At 41.7% G+C, this 17,111-nt stretch overlaps 1 protein-coding gene across 1 annotated transcript; it reads left to right on the top strand.

Moving 5' to 3' along the window:
* The first annotated feature begins 22 nt into the window (after positions 1-22).
* On the top strand, positions 23-16,736 carry TMEM233 (transmembrane protein 233). Its single transcript, XM_035898277.1, is given in 4 exon segments — positions 23-211; positions 7,191-7,326; positions 16,544-16,642; positions 16,645-16,736. Coding segments are annotated over 4 exon segments (516 nt in total).
* The last annotated feature ends 375 nt before the right edge of the window (positions 16,737-17,111 follow it).

Genomic DNA, 17,111 nt, shown 5'->3' with positions numbered 1-17,111 from the left:
CCGCCCGCCGCGCCGCAGCCCCATGTCCGCGCTCCCCGCCGGTACCGACATCAAGAGGGCTCTGGAGAACAGCCCCGAGACCAATATCGAGGATGAGCTGCCCGACGGGCCGCCGCAGCCGCGGCCCAAGAACTACCTGCTCCTCAGCATCCTCGCCTGCTTCTGTCCCGCCTATCCTGTTAACATCGTCGCCTTCGTCTTCGCCGTCATGGTGAGTAGCACCCCGCCGGGCGCCTGAGCCACCTTCGGCTCGCCCGGGACCTGCAGGAGCAAAGCGGGGCTGGAGGAGCCGTCAGGGTAGCGGGCATCCAGCCGCCTTTTTAACCACTTGTCCCTGGCACGTGTGGACAAAGTTAGGCGAGGCAGCGAGCCTGAGAGCATCAGCGGCTCAGTCAGGGTGTCCGCTTAGCTATCCCAGCAGCAGGTATAAAACGTGGAGTGAAAGGCTGTTTAAGTTTTCAGTATCAAGCTATATGAGGGAGGGATGGAGGTTTATCCCAGTTAATAGGATTTGTTACTCAACTAACTCACGCATTGAATTGGACATAGTGTCTATCTGTGAAAGTGGCAATTGGGGAGCAGAAATCAGATTTGCAGAGGAACAGATGTGGTTTCTACTTCAGCTAATCAAATTTGATAGAAGTGCCTTTTTTTCCAGTAAACAGGTTCTTTAGCCTGATACTATTTGCTAGAATAATACACACAGCAATAATTGTAAGCTGTTGGCAAAAACCCTTATAAAATTGAGTATTGAGTACACTAAGAGAACACCCTTACTCCTACAAGATGTAATTGATTTGCATAGTTCATAATAATCCAGCAATCCCGTTAACTTCAAAGGGATTATTAGAGCAGAATCTTCTTTGAGTTAAAAGTTGTGGAGTCAGATCCAGACTTTTCTGATAGAATACGTGACCAGTGTAATCAGTAATACTGCAATGTATTTCTGTTGTTTAGGAGCTGAAAAGGGTTTAAAACATGTTGTGTATTTTCATCCTTTTCTCTGACAGCCAGGCTGAAAAGGTAAGTAAAAATATAGTTGTTTCTTTTTGCAATTAAGTATAAGAATAATTACCTATGTCTAAAATGTACTAAAGCACACTTTTAAAGCTAGTAAGATTGATCTGAAATCACACCTAAATATTGGGATACATGCTTAAGCTTGAAAATTACTGAAGGAGCTATTCCAAAGCCATCTTCACGACCTTTTTCATCCAGATAAGTATTGGCTGTCATTTTTTTTTTCTACGTGTTTATTTTCTTTGTTGTTAACTGTACAGTATGCACTTTTCCTTGATCTGAGAAGATTTGGTTCTGCTGGTACCCAGCATCCCTTCCGACTGTGGACATTTAGGGTGCTATATAAAGTAATGAGAGCTGGTGATCTGGGGCTGTGAGCATCTGTTCACTGTGACAGTGCTTTCACCAAAGCACTGGGGCTGCACAGAAGTTAACTGTCAAGGACAGAATTTGGCCTCTAAAGATTTTTGCACTCCATATGGAGAAATCTCCACCCACACCCTAGTTGAAGTTCATGCAGGCTTTTGGAGTCAGGCTTAAGTAACTGTCACCAGGGGATATGTAGAAACCAGGGTGGGAAAAGCACTTCCTGAATGCTAAACAGTCTGTGCAGGTCTCAGCTGCCCACTCCCTTAAAGCGGGGGAAAACAAAACCCAAACCAATAATCTCCACTCCATGAATGCCTTCTGCTTGAACATCATTCTTGCCTAAAACCTCTCTTCTTCCATGAAAATAACGTGTCCAACTTGTTTTCCACAGCCTGATTCTCCTGCCTTTTAGAGCCGCAACCTATAATTACTCCATTAACCTCAGCTCCAGGTTCTGCATTTTATGGTTTTCTTTCCGTTACTTCTGGGATCTGCATCCTACTTCTCTTTCTCAGCTTGTTTCCTAGAGTTGCTAAGGGTTAACACTGAGATACAAGAGCAGGTTATTTTCTTTTCTTACAGAAGATACCTTTATAGTCTGCGGAGCTTGCCTGAGATAGAGAGGTATCTCAGAAGAGATAAAGACCCATGGAAGTGGAGTTCTTTATACATTTCCGCTTCCTAGAAAGGGTCTGGAAGGAAAAGTCCTGTTGGCTTCTAGAGGGGCGCCTTGTTTGCCTGTGTCTTGTCCTCCTTAAGTGCTCTCAATTCAGTCAATGTTTTCACTCTACTTTTAGAGTCTGGGCTCTAACACACCCTCAAATTAAATGACAGTTTTGTCTTCAGTCTCTTCTGTCTCTTCTGCTGCCCCATTTACACCTCCAGCACTGGTTTCTCACCTTTGGGGGCACAAACCTTACCATTTCAGATCTTACCTCCGTGACTATATTTTTAGAATCAAATCTCTCCCAAGTTTCTTTTCTTGTTCCTTACCTCCTTTGTGAAAGAAATCTGTTTCTTTTGACAGGGGTAAAAGGATAGCAGGAAGGAGAGACACTTAATGGCATTAGCGTGTTGATATATTGGCATTACAGAGCAGCCCCCTCAAGTGAGTTGCTGGTCACTTGCAGGTGTGAGGGTTGCTTGGCAGTTTTAGCAAATGGAGATCTGTTTTCCCCGGTGTCCTGGCCAGGACTGCTGGCTGTGGGGTTACTGTTCTCTTCAGTACTCTTCTGCAGTTCCAGCCAGATGCTGTCAGTTCTCCTGCTTCCTGTCGCTTCCAGCAGCTGTATCATGTTGCCGTACAATTACTTGGCTCACTCAACCCCTAAGGTGCCTCACTCAGACTTTCCTCATTCTTTCTCACATAGGTGAGACCACAGGCATCAGGGCAGGATTGTGGGGTGCAGGTACCAAGTCAAGAGGTTCATGTGACAGAAGAGACTTCTCTGGTGGGAGGCTGTGGCTAGACAGTGTGCCACTGAGCTCTTTGGCTGCTTACCTGCAGTCGTGTCCTGTTCCCCCTGTTGTGAACCCAAAGAGCGCTTAACTGCCAGTTCACTGCCAGCTGTATCTGAGAACTGGCCCCAGTGGGCTGGCTGTATGGAATCAGAGCTAGAGGGAGGCTGTGGGACAACTCTGGAAAATGAGGTGGTTAGATATTTCTTATACCAGCACTGAGGTCTGATAGGTGAACAAACTTTGGCTTTTCTTAGTACAGCACCTTCAGTTGTCTTTATTTCAAAGATCTGTATGTCAGACTAGTCATCTAATTCCATAGGGCCTTAGATTTGTAACGATTTCAAAACAGTCTCTCAAAAGCTATTTCTCCCGGATTGTTTGCTCTTAGCTCCCTGTTTATGTTGACACATTCTGTTTAATCATTTGCATGTTTCAAACAACATATGTGGTCAAGCTGTGACAATCTTGGCTCGCTCATCTGCCTCTGATAGAAACAAGTTCTTTGACTGCATTTGTTCCCCTTGGGATTCAGATGCCTTGTCTGTATATTAGTTTCCCTAAGCAGAGACAACGAGCAAGAGGGTGGTAGAAGTCATGGGACAGCAAAGGATGGAACTTGCTTTCTGAGGGAGTCACCTCTTCTAACTGGGATCCTAACAAGCCATGTACAGCATCTTGGCTTTGGCTAGGTCAGTGGCTAGCAGAGTGACCAGCGTCCCTGTACAGCTGTACTTTTAGTTAGAAAGTTTATTTGGAAAGTTTATTATTTATACAGCTTTTTTTTTAAGCATTTTTGCATGGCTTATCTTTGCAAACTGGTAAACTTTTCCTCTTCAGCAACACTTTCAACTTGTCCCCAGAGACGCCGATGTCCAGCATTTGTTTGCGTGCTGCCGCTATACAGCCTGCAGAGCAAACTCCCCTTTCATTGTGTCCTGCTCGTTACCTGTCTGTGTCATTTGCCAAAAAGCAGAGATCAAGCCTGGTTCTGAATCGCTCCCTGAGTCTTCTCCATTCCCCCTTCTTTCTCCTTCCCTGTAAGTTGTTCACAGTAAGTAGTCTTACTGAGCCAGGATATCTCATTCTTCTTTTGGTCTGATCTAGAGACGGTCTCATTTGTAGGCACAGCCAAGTAAGGTTTGTTACAGCCTGACTTAGGGAAAGCGTAGAAAATGTTGATCAGAGAACCTCAGTCTGGTCTGCCCAGATTTGTAAGAGATGTAGAGGAGAATTTCTTAAGTAATGTAGTATTCTTTCCGCTTTTGCCATAAACAGTGCTCTGGGAATGTGGAACAGAAAAAGCACATTAAAGGGGATTAATAGTTTGTAGCTAATTCAGCAAATTTCTGTTTATGTGAAGTTAAGTTGCTTCATTGTTGAACTGAGAATATATTTTATAAATAGATGTGTGTCAACCTGGTGAAGTCACTGAGATTGCTCAAGTAAATAAGCAGCTGCGGAACTGTGGCTTTAATTTAGTTTATGACTTCATAGTGAGCGAGGTAGCAGAAACCTGAGAAATCATATGGTATTAGGCTGAAAATGGATGAAATTTGTTTTAAAAGTTGGACAGACCAAATGTCACATGCAGATGCTGTATTCTGTGTATCTTGCCTAGCCCTTGGAAATAAAAAGATGTAACATTTAAGGCTTTAACAGTTAATGTTGTCTGTGTCTAACATTGAAAACTGGAAGCTTGATCCAAAGTTTGCAAACTTAGAAGCAGACGGAAGTAAATGAATTTGAAAGAGCTTTGCATCAGATCCCAACTACTCCCCCAAACCTCTTATTTTTTTTGAATATTAAATTATGCCATTTAATTTAAACCTCTTAATAAAGTAACTTTTGTCTCCTTCCTGTTTCTCCCAAATCCTCTTCTTTATCATTAATGCTCTTTTCCTCCTCTTCATCGTGGATTTGTGTTAAAATGACATTATTTATTAAAGTGCAGAGGGTGAATTATTTATGTGGTACCTGCGGAAATCACATGGACATTATCCAGGCTTCCTAAATACATTAGTAAAATTGCACAGAACTGCAGGCTGCTGCTGCCATGTCTTGCTTACAACTCTGTCTCAGTCTTGAGACCACATGTATGGGGAACTGAGTGTAGAGTGTTTGCAGGACCTCTCTCCAGATGTCATGGGAAGTGAGTCCTTTGGGTGGGGAGAACAAAGTCGGGGCTGGGGCATCAGTGGTACTTCTCCATGTTTCTTCCTGTGGCCACAGTCACGTTCATAGTTGCTGACAGAGGCAAGAGGAGAAGTCAGCCTTTTCAAGACCAAGCCAAGCCATGTTTCTCCTGATGCTCCTTTTATTGACCTTCCTGGATTTATTTTGAGAAAGCCTAAGCAAGCTCTTCTCCTGTAGACAGGACTGCTGAAAACAGTGGAGTAACTTAGGTGGGAGGAACTGTGCCACCCACCCTTTGTAACAGGAGGCCCCACTGGTGAAGAATCAGAGGTGACATCATCCTATTGGACTATGTGTTTGCATCCTTCTTTTACTTCCATCTCTTCCTTCTTCCCCTGCTATTTCCTTTAAGTCTGCTAGCCAATCTCAACAAAATTTGACAGCAGAACAGAGGTATTAGCAATATTCTTTAGGGAAATAAAATAGAGATATGTTTAGGCATGAAGGCTTCCAGGAAGAGATGTATCAGTGCTCTCTTTAAGGGCAAGAGTCATCAGCAGCTCAGCCTTTCTTAGACACCGGAGAATACGTACCTGCACTTATCCTTGAGATGCGATTCTAGGAATATAGGCTTCATTGCTTTGGGACTGTCTTGGCATGAGTCATCTTACTGCAGTGCTAACACAAAGGATGCATCTAGCCCATTAACTTCTGTGTGCTCACTAATCGACAGAACACACACAGATAATGTCCCTAATTATTTTTCTGCTTGGGGGGGTGCCTCTACAACAATGCTTGGTATCCTCTGAAGTTCATTCCTTTCCTGCTCTCCACACTCTCAGAACTTCACTCGGTTGAATTACCTGTTGTTCTCTCTTTGCTACAAAAAGGGATTCGTACGCATACACAAAGCACTTTTGTAATAGCAGTTAGTGATACCTCAAGCAGTCATTTTCTAAAGACAGCCTGAATTAGTCCACAGAACAGTTCATTTGATCAGGTCCCTGTTTCTCCCCCCACACCTCCCATTTCTAGCGTGCTTCCTGGAATACTTAGGAGATGCTGAAGAATAGGTTATGAATAATCTGATTCCCTGAGGAAGTATGCTGAGATAGTCCAACAGCTCAATTTGATAAAGAAATCTGAACTCGGTGTTCCTGTTTATGAACTCAAACTCTCCTGATCTTGCAAAATAGTTCTTCGTAATAATACTCTTCCCAACATATTGAGAAAAAGTTACTACAAACTGTGTTAGACTTATGTACTAGACTACTTCAGTGTCCTTCACTGAATCTTTTCTTTTAAAAAGTATGGTCTGGTTAAAACAAAAAAATAATTCAGAAAATCCTACAGTCTGTCTCACAAAAGACTAGAAGATCAGAGTGGTTGTATCACATCTTGCACTCTCTGCATGTAATGAATATAAAGCATCTGCTAAATCATGGGTGGATAAACTCAAGTCTGCTGAGATAATATCCGTGTGTCTGATGCATATCTCAGGATGTATATGAGAATCATTATCACTGCATTCCAAAAATGAAAAGGGACAGAATTTCTAGACCATGAAGATGGCACTCGGATGTTTTGTTTAGATGATCTATATTTCTTTGTTGTTGGGTTTTTTTTCCACCACCAGCAAGCTACCTGTTACTTCTTCAAACTTTGTTTTGAAAAGTAAAACATTGGAAAAATAGGAAATCAGTAAGCTTTTTTAAGAAGTTTTCCTGAGGCTTTCTGTAAAAATGCAGCCCATTTATCTTCCTTTTCATGCTTATGGTCCTATAAAGCATAAGACTTTATTTCCCTACTAGCGAAGTGGCTAACTAACAGTTCACATATACTACAAAAATATTTCCAGAGATAAAAGCCACTCATTTATGCAGGTGGGTGGATTAGAGTTGATTTGACAGCTCTTATGCTAGTGTGTACAAGAAAACTCATCATACGAATATAGCCTCACCCCTGAAAACGAAAGGACTGTAGTTGCAATGAAAGGTACTGAAAATGAGTGAGACAAAACTGGACACCCTGCTTACCTTGGACTGCCAGCAGTGGATTTTTATTCTTACAAAGCAAATCACTGTTTTCTGAAGTTCTTTCCACAGTACCAATGTGCACAGAACTTGATATTAGTTCAAAGCAGTCACATTGGTTTGTGTACAGATTTCTGCTTTAAAAAAGTTACAAACTCTGTTTCTCTTCTACAGGCTTTGAACAGTTATAATCAAGGAGATATAGAAGGGTCAAAAAGACTGGGTCGCAATGCACTCTGGGTTGCTGTTGCATCAATTATCATCGGCCTCGTCATTATTGGAATCTATTGTGTAGTTCATTTCACAACGGTAAGTAAAATGCTACTAGTTCCAATGCAGGGAGTTCTCTGTGCACAGGCTTCGGAATAAGAAACTACAGGTTGTCATAATTATCTATTAGTGTTAAAATTTAGGGATGCATCCATGTTTTCCAAAAGAGCAATTTTTACATATTTTGCAATTTAGAAAATTCTGTGGTTAAGTGCAAACGATTGTGTCTTAGCAGCAGTGGATTTTCTATAAATTCTTGCAGTTCCCATAGGTTTTTCCAATTCAGGCCAGTTTTTTGGGGGGGTTTTTTTTGCCCCTCAGTTTCACCATCTGTAAGGCCAAGTGCATGGAGATCCTTAGATTTCAGGTAATAGAGTTCCCATGTGATAATTCTAAGTCTCATACTATGTCCAATATATCTTTTAACTTTCCAAGGAGAAGACAACAGTAAATTACCGTTTCACTGTTTGATGTTAAGGTGACCATAACTGTATCAAAAGTGACGGCAAATGTAATATTGACTTGTCGTGCTGTGGGAGAAGGTCGCTCACTCTCAGTGCTGTGTGATCGACCTGCCTTCGTACGCCTCGAACAATAGTGAAGAAGCATGAGAAATGAATCTCTGTATACACAATGGTTACCCAGATGGATTATAAGCTTATTTGGAAAAGAGAACAGAAGTAATAATGGTATTGATATCCTTTCTTAAGGTTGTGCAACAATATGTTCTTTCCTCCATGGTAATGTGCGCTTCCTGTTAAAATAACCAATTTAAATTAATTTATTATTGGCTGGTTTGGTTGAAGAGCCTTTCAGTGCACTGTGCAAACTTATGTATAAACTATAAACTGAGATCACCTCATTCACCACTGAAATGCAAACATCTCTGGGGAGTAGAACAGAGAGTAGCAGGTTAAACGTGTACAAGATTTTCACACAAAACTTGAAGTACAACATATTGAACTGTAGGGAAGTTAGTGGAGATGGCCTCCATTTCTGTAGGATATTAGTTGATGATGCCACAGACTCGGAAGCTTACTGTATATTCATTAATTTCCCATGTATTTTGCAAGTATGAATCTCTCTTTGGTTCAGCTTGTGTTCAGTTTGTTCAGCCCTCACAGATTTAAAACCAAGTCATTTCAGGCTGGGTGTGCCAAGTTTTGTAATTGACAGCAGCAGTAAATTCTTCTGTTCCCTTCTACTACCTTACTCATCATTTCTCAGGCAAGGATAGCAGCGCAATAATTTTTTTTTAAGTCGGAGGAGAGCAGGGCAGCATGAGTGACAGACAACGCTGACCAGAAGCATGTACATTAACTAGGGCACACTACCTATGTTTAGTTGTAGTCAACATTTCACTTCTGCTACAGTAGGATCCTGTGGGCTGAATCTGTGAATGCTTCTTTGTGCCCATTGTCAGATACTAGTGGTAGTTAGCACTTTACATCTAGCTGCTATTTGTGCTCTACCCTCAAGGAAGTAAGCAGCAGTAGATCAGTATAATACAACTTTGTTTTTTCCTTAAGTTTTGTCTTTTGTGGGTTTTTTAAATTGGCTTGGCTTTTGTTTTTTATTTTTCTGAGAGAAAAATCTCTGTGTTAGATGGAACTATTGCCAGGTACCTGGGAACCCTCAGCACACTGCCAGGATATTAGTTTCTGTATTCAGTGAATAGTTTCCGTAGAGGTCTCTTGGCCAAACAGTACCTTGAGTTTTCTGAGGACTCAAGGTTTACTGGATTCACCCTGCTGTCTGGCTTTCCAGTCTCTTTACTGCTCCCCTTCTCCCTCTCACCTGTCACCCTCCAAAGAGCCCTTGCTTCTAAGAAAGTGTTTAATGGGAGCAATGATCTTCTTTATTCTTCTGATTTGAAAATGAGTGAACAGGAGCACCCAACTGGTCTTCCCACACTCCACGCTTACCTGAGCCCCCTTTATTGCCTTACTCTTGGACATTTATATTTTATGCTAAAGTGTCTTTGAGTTTGATGTGCCACTGGTGTGGATGACATTGCATGCTCCATGTGGTTATCTCACATCCATTTGTACCTTGGTCATGATTATTTACTAACAGCTGCTTTGCACTCTGCTATCATGAAGTGAGTGTAAATTGCTTCTATGCTAACTTTAATATATATGCTTCGGTGTTAGTAAAATAGTACAAAATAGCCTTAATAGAATAATACAGCAGTCATTCCTATAACTGATATATTTGATTACTATTAGGCACAGATTTGATGTTTCCATGACCCACATATGCATTTTTCCTGAAAGTTAACTTAGACTTCAGCAACATATATGAAAAGCTTGATCCTTTCTGGATTCATTACTATGTGTTTTATCCACATATTACCCAGTTGCTCCTGGTGATGTTCCTTGTGATTTGTTGGTCTTCAAAGGATAACAAGTCTCATTACAAATTACCATTGGGCATACACCCTTGTATTCTGCTTCCATATTCTTACGTATCTCTTCCTAGAGCTTGTTGTCTACCATTCTACCAGCCCATTTCTAATCCATGTTACTACTTTTATCTGTTCTCCCATGACTGCTAGAGCTTCTCACAGCGGGTGTTACTTGAGTATTCATAAACCCTTTGATAAATTTCATTAGCTCATTCTGATTTATACATGGTTCTGCTGACAGTATCAAAGATGCAAGGTGCCATGAGTTTGAGGGCTGAGTGAGCCTCACGAGTCTTCCACAACATCCCAGGTCTGTGCTTCTTGAAAGGAACAAACCTGAGACATCCAAGTCAGGTTGGCAGGAGGGAATCTCTATCAGTTGTTACACAGGTTTTCCTCTTGGTACAGAAACTTGGTTCAGGCTCAGCTGGCTATGAAGTCTCCTTCAAAACAACTCTCACCTTCTCCCAGGGGACTGGCTACACATGTCCTGGAAATGGAGATCTACAGGCCAAGAAGGAACCTTCATTCTCCTGCCAGAAATCACAAACTTCAGGCCTTCCCCATTGTGGAAGTCTCCATTCAGTTCTTGTTCAAGTGTAGTCTTCATACTTTGCTTTGTGGAGCTAGGCACCCCTCTCCAGAGTCTCTGTGAAGACCCTGTTGGTCTCCTGTTCATACACCCTGATGGTTTGCAGTCTGCTCACCTCCTCCTTGAAGCCCTTTTCCCTGGAGACTCAGTGCTTCAGTCAGAGTACAAGTCCCACCAGAGAGGCCACTGATGTCCCAGCCCCAAAGACAGGCAGCAGGCACTCACTGCAGCTGCAGCCTGGACAGCTACAGCACTGGAAAGTAATTCCATCTCTATGAATGGTATTCCTAGAAGACCAGTTCAATGAGGTCAGTGCCTAACTTGCTGAATTTCAGTAGCCTCTGAGTATCAAAACCCATGTGCCCTATTAAAAATTCCAACCAAAGTTATCCATTTGTTCCCACATCTCCTCTTCCAGCTTTTCAGTACCCAAACCTACTATGTGTTCCATCTTGCTTAGGAAGGGGGTTAAGTCCTGTGCTTTAAGCTGAGCTGAGGAGGGCTCCCATGGTACTCCACATGCCTCAGCCAGGAGAAAAAACATCCAGTCAGAGGTGTTGAGGGTAGAAATGATAGAAGCTGCAGAGAGAGGAAGTACAAGAAATTCTCGTTTTGAACAAACAGCAACATTACAGCCCAAATAATACTCCCCAGTAGGACTGGTAGACTTAGGAAGAGGAAGACCCTTCCTCTTTTCAGAAGAAGGGAGCTCTGAGCTTCCTTGCATGCCGCCTCTGGTTTATTCAGTTGCAGAGCAATGGTAGTACAGGAATAACAGCAGGCGACACCTACGTCTGCATGGAAGAAACAGCCTTGACTTTTCATTTTGAAGATTTGCTTGGTGCTAAGCCAACTCGGGGCTTCTACTCCTCCCTTGGAGAACCTCATTTTTCTTTAACACTGGCATGTTATCTTTAGCAAACATACATTAGGATATATAGTGATATATATATATTTATACAGCCTGGAACAGGGCCCACCCAACACTTGGGAACCATCTACCTTCTGCAGGCATGGCCCTGAATGTAGACAAGGGGAAGCTGTCACTTGCATCGCTGGGTTTAACAGCCTAGCCGCAAAACTTGTCGGTCTTGATCAATGTAAACTGGTGTTTTCCTCATTATGCTGGGGAATCACTGAGTGTTAAGCTGCAGTGTGTGCTGAATCAGGGCTGTCCCTCATGCCACACTAGGCCAAATTTAGTCTTACTCCATTCTGTAACTTTTACCCTCTCCTGTCAGCTTCTCCTGCACTCCTACCTTGCCAGTCCTGAATGCTGAATTACATTTCCATTGCTTGCTCAGATGTAACTTAAACTGGCATGTGTGTCACCACCGAGTCTAGCCCTGCATATGTGCCCATAGACATGTTGTCCATCAAGAACTACAGTGAGAAAAGGGACGTATTTGTCTTCCATAAGGAGACGTCACTATGAGCTGAGACAGTGCAGAGCTGTGTGCCATAGCATGCATGTGGCCTTAAATCTGCTGTAATATGCACGGTTAGAGAGTGAATGGCAAGATACCTAATGACAGGCAACACTCAGCTGTGAACCACGTCCTGAATCCTGCCTCTAGTTGTGTCCTTGCTTAAGAAAGACACAGTACACACACACACAAAAAAGGGAGAAGGGCTGCAAGGTATTATATGTGGACAGACAAAATAGACACAACCTCATTGGCTTGAGAAAGACAGACTTAGGAATTGGTAGTTAAAGGCAGTGAAATAAAGAGTGACTATTTGTTGTCTGTTATGAATAAGATGAAGGGGCGTCAGGAGAAAGCAGCTTTAAACAAGAAGGAGGTACTTTTCTATGTGATGTATGTTGCAGCTGTGGGACTTACTCCTTCTGGTTGCTGTGGATACAAAAAATATAAATGATTTGAAACAGCAACAAGCAAAGTTACAAAAAAAAGTTTAAATGCAAAGATGCAGATATAATCTTGGGCTCAGGAGGTTTCTCAGCTGTAGACTGCCAGAGCTGGAAGGCAGTAAAGGGAGAAATATCACCCTGGACGTAGCCTTTTCTTGTAAAGTCCATTTAGGTATTTGTAACATGCCACTGTCAGAGATGGGATGCTGCAAAGATGGCTGTTTGCTTCAAGCCTGTACCACTATTCTTGTGCTCCTTCATGAAGCGTGTTAGTAGCCTTTCCACTGACTTGGATGGATTTGGAGTCACCCTTCCTCTCTCTTCCTAAGTATTTTGATCAGCAGCTTTTGCTGCTAATGATTTTGTCAGTGAATGAGGGCTCTCCAGTAGTTCACAATCTGTGTTTTCAGAGCAGTCTTGAAATACTTGGAACAGATGCCAAATTCTGGTTGTTTTGCTTTTTGATAACACAAGGTGCTTAGTGTCTTTGGATTTCACCTGAGTCCCACTGGCAGGATCTGGGGAAACATAATCCTGGGCTGTGGAACCTCCTTACTTAAGTGAAGGAAGACCCCAGGTATCCCAAACCCTTTTCTTAATGGGATCTCAACATGTCATATTCTGCTTCATGCTACCATGGGAATCATGCATTCTTATTCCATTGCTGGATTTGCTGCATAGCCTGTTAGTAGTCTGAAACAATATGCAGCTTCTTACCTCACATGCTTTTAGACTCTCTCTTGTGTCTGAGCGATGCTTGACAATGCTGCTCAGGGCAGAACTAGAGCTCACATGAGTTTTGCTTCCCGATGGAGCCATAAAGCAGATCATGTAAAGCCCATGTCTTTTGTGCACCTCTCCAGTGGCTCCCTGCAGTCTAGGTAAGTAGGAGTGAGTCAAGTAGAAATGTGGAGAATGAGTAAGAGGTGTTAAAGTGAAGTAAAGACAAAAGCTTTTCTGCAGAGTTCTGACTGAGATAGCAACAGTTGTGGTATCAGGAAGGGTAGCCAAAGCACTGAAGAAATGCAAGAAACTCCTGCCAATGGACCAGTGTCCAAGACTTCTTAAATTCACATCTGAAGTTTATTGTCTTTGTTTATCTTGAACCCCAGGGCCACAGGCAGGGTAGAATTATCTTCTGGTTGTAACTTACGTTAGAAGGGTAGTCATGTTTAGTGACTTTGGAACTTAATGCAAACCATTATGATATTTAATGCTTTCGTAGAGGAGTGTGAACTTCTGACCCCTTCTTTAATCTCACTTGATCTAGAACTTCACCCCAAGGAAGTCACAGAAATACCACCTGTCAGCATGGCTTCGAAGGAAAACAGAGAGACAGCCAGGCTGTGCGGAAAGTACTAGCTTATACTGTTTCATAATGAGTAGGGTCCTTAAATCAAGCATATGTGTGGTAATGCAACATTGATAATTACTGGTAGAAGTAAAAGGAGTAAGCATTTAGACTGTGCACCAGGGACAGATGTATATGTACGTTTTTCTTACTAACTTAGAAATACTTCTTCAGGGGTAAAAGGCATGCAAGATTATTTTTAATATCTCTGCTGTCCCCTTCCTGAGCCTCTCAAAAGCCTTTGCAGCCATTTCACTGAGTAACTGTCTCTCAGAGGCAGAATAAACTGAGGGGCCAGTAAGATGACAGGAATTACACAGCCAGCCTCCACAACTTTACATTGCCAAACCTGTTCTCTGTACCTTACCATAGAAAACAAAGAATCAAGGAAGACTACCTGCCTTTTGCTGCAGGGATTGACCTGCCAGTAACTGACAGAGCACCAAGTCTGAAGTCAGGCCATTCCTATTGTCTTTTGCCCACACTAATTCTCGGTGCCCACTTAGCCAGTGAGCTCATATGCTGCTTTTCTATCAGTAAGGCTGCTAACTGATTATCTCTGTGATACCCTACCTCTTTTTACTGGATTTGTAAAAATGTTTGTAAAAAGATCTTAAAGTCTTCTACCTGTCTATCAAATGTGTTCAGTCAGCTCCGAGGCAGAGTAGTGGGTAGACATGTGAAGATGCACAGAGGCAATGTGATTACATCAGCCTTAGCAAATCACATTCAAAATTCTGGTCCAGCTGTTTCATCTGTGCATGGAGGAAATGTCCCCACCATAGATTCTGCCCATTGGAGTCCTGAGTAGCATCCAAGAGACAATCAACAAAGGAGTTAATGCTGTCTGCAGGATGTATTTACTGTTTAGTGCCTCATGTCCTAGATCTCTCTTTAAGGAGCTGCTACAAGGTAGCTGCTTGATGGAGAAGACAACTCAGACTTCAGCAGAGAACCCAGCATCCAGGGACCAGCCAGTGAGATCAGTACATCCATGGGTAATGTCCGAGATCTACCCCCAATACAAGAATTTGAGGGAACTTCTCAGATCTTTCCTCTCCTAATGCAGATGCACAAGAGGGGTTACCCAGTCCTTTTAAAACATCTGTCACATATTGCTGTTGTATTTACCAAGTTGCTGAAAGTATTGTTCTTGCCTGACTGTTTTATGTACCACTTCAAGGAAGCAGAGATGCTGTTGACCTCATGAAACTTTGTCAAATAAGAGCCCATTTCCTGGCAATGAAAGATCCTAACTTGCATTGATTCAGGTAACCCAGTTTAAAAATTCAGTTCAGATTGACAGATGACCACTGCCATTAGAAACTTAGCTCTTTGATTCAAAACTGTATTGAACCACTAATCTAGAGGGATGTTTGTTAAGAGAACAAGTGCCACTAATGTGGCATAATGTATCCATTAGGTAGAATTAATAATTTAAACTCACAAGGCAAACTCTCTGTCTTTTCTAGCCTTTAAAAATACATATTTCTGTGTCCTTGCAGCATGCTATCTGAAGCCCAGGACTGCACTTGGAGGATATCATCATGTAAATCTCAGGAGGGGAAAAAGAAGAAGAGAAGGAAGCCCTTCATTCCAGACTGTTAGATTTGAGCCTACAAGTCTGCAGAGGCATGTTGCTGGTGGATGAATTGATAGTCCAGTTAGTTAATCAGCATGGCGTTACCAGGTTTTCAAAATTATTTATTTATAATGAATCTCAGTATAAAGCAGCATTTTCTCTCTTATCCTAATCTATAATGAGATCTTGCCCTAACAACTCCCTTTTCTTTCTCATTTACATGGAATGCGTGCTGGATCCATGGTGTTCCCTGGCTGACCTTAGCCAGACAGAGCTAACATATCTAGACTGTTCATAGTGCATAATGTAAGATGCATAGCCTGCTGAAGCTAGAAGAACTCCTGTTGCCTCCAGTGGGTTTTGGATCAGGCCATTAAGGATTTTTTTATTACTTTAAAATAGCTTCAACATAACACAGTTGTAACCGTGGGTTTGTGATTTTATTCTGCTATGTGATTTTATAATGCTGTGGGCGTACTCTGACTCAGCGGCTGCTTTCTTCTGTCATCCCCAGCTTTTAGGTCTTTATCTTGGATTTTCAGCCACCTGGGACCGATTTCAGTCACTTAATTATTAAGAGACACTCTTCTTCCATAGCATCCATATTTTTCTTAATGATTTATTTTTGTTTTGTTGTCTTTCATTGTTGAACTCCCTTGACTTAGCTCCAGTCCTGCATTAAAGTTACACTGATCATATTTTTCTCTTTAAACTTCACATATGTAAAAAGTTCCTTTTTTATCTGACAAAAGATCTTTTTAAATAGATGTTCTTCATCCCTTTTTGTTCCTCTAGGAAGTCACATTGTTTCATTGTGTTCTGCTTTGTTCATGTCTTTTTTTTGTTTAGTTCATCCTCTCATCTTGCTATGAATGGTCTATATATCAATGCAGTTAGAGATGGACAGACTTTTGCACCCTTACGTAGTTACATACACTCTTGTGGATCCTCAGATACTACTCAGTGAACAGCCCTAGGTTACAGAATTGATGGCCTCTAAATTACTGCAGTTTCTTGATAACTTAATGAAAATTTAGCACAGGACAGCTGTTTTTTATTAGCTAAAAACTGAAAGAAAATACTTGTTTTGTCATACAAATATTCCATGTTAAAAGGAGTAAGCTCTAGTGAGCATTAAGACAGATGACTACATCTTCAGTGGTTGTTGCTCCATTTGCTTTAATTGTTACATCTTCAAGCAAGCTATGCCAACTTACACTTACTCTCCTTGCACTACCATAAATCTGGACTGATTACTCAGAAATGCATGGGAGTTTTGCAGGTGCAAGTGAGAAAAGTATCATGCCTGGCAGGAGTACAACTACCTATTAAAAAAAATAATAATCTCCCAGAAACCTTTACTTGTTAAAGCATATGCCTGGAAGTAGCATGTATTTTCTGTGCCTTGATATTATACTTTTAATGTGCTTTTTCCCTTTTATTTCTGCCGAATTCTGTTTTTCATTGAAGTCAGTGATGCATCGTCTGTCCTTAATTACTCCAGTATAAAACTTCACGGACACTGGTGAAATCAGTTGTTTTCTTCAGCATTTACACTGATCAAATTTGTCCACGTGGGAATCTTGCCACTGATTTTGATGATCCCAAGAATTGGCTGTTCTGTGAACTCCTCTTTGGTTTTTGAATACTATTTCAATGGTCTGATATGTCTTGTGGGACTTTCAGTAGCTTGCGTTATTATCAGATATGATAGAACTGTCATTGAGAAATGGAATAAAATTACTTTTAATTCACATCCATTCTGGTATGTGGGAAGTGTGTGTCCTAAGTTTTGTTGCCTCTTCTATTTTAAAGAGTAACATCCCTTTTTCTAACACCTTGGACAGTTTCAGAATAAAGTGAATCAAAGCAAAAGCAGGATTTCTGGCCTACATGATACTATACCACCAGCCCGTACTATAGCTAGTACATTCAGAAGTTGCTAGGGATCAGTTAATGCTCAAAATATCAGCAAGGTAGGCTCTTTGCTTAATTTTCAAAGTAGCATCCAGAAAGAGTG

The sequence above is a fragment of the Egretta garzetta genome, unplaced genomic scaffold (assembly GCF_000687185.1).
Source record: "Egretta garzetta isolate BGI_Z169 unplaced genomic scaffold, ASM68718v1 scaffold7, whole genome shotgun sequence".
Taxonomy (NCBI): Eukaryota; Metazoa; Chordata; class Aves; order Pelecaniformes; family Ardeidae; genus Egretta; species Egretta garzetta.
Note: the sequence above shows the minus strand (reverse complement) of the source record. Positions and strands in the feature narration are given on the sequence as shown.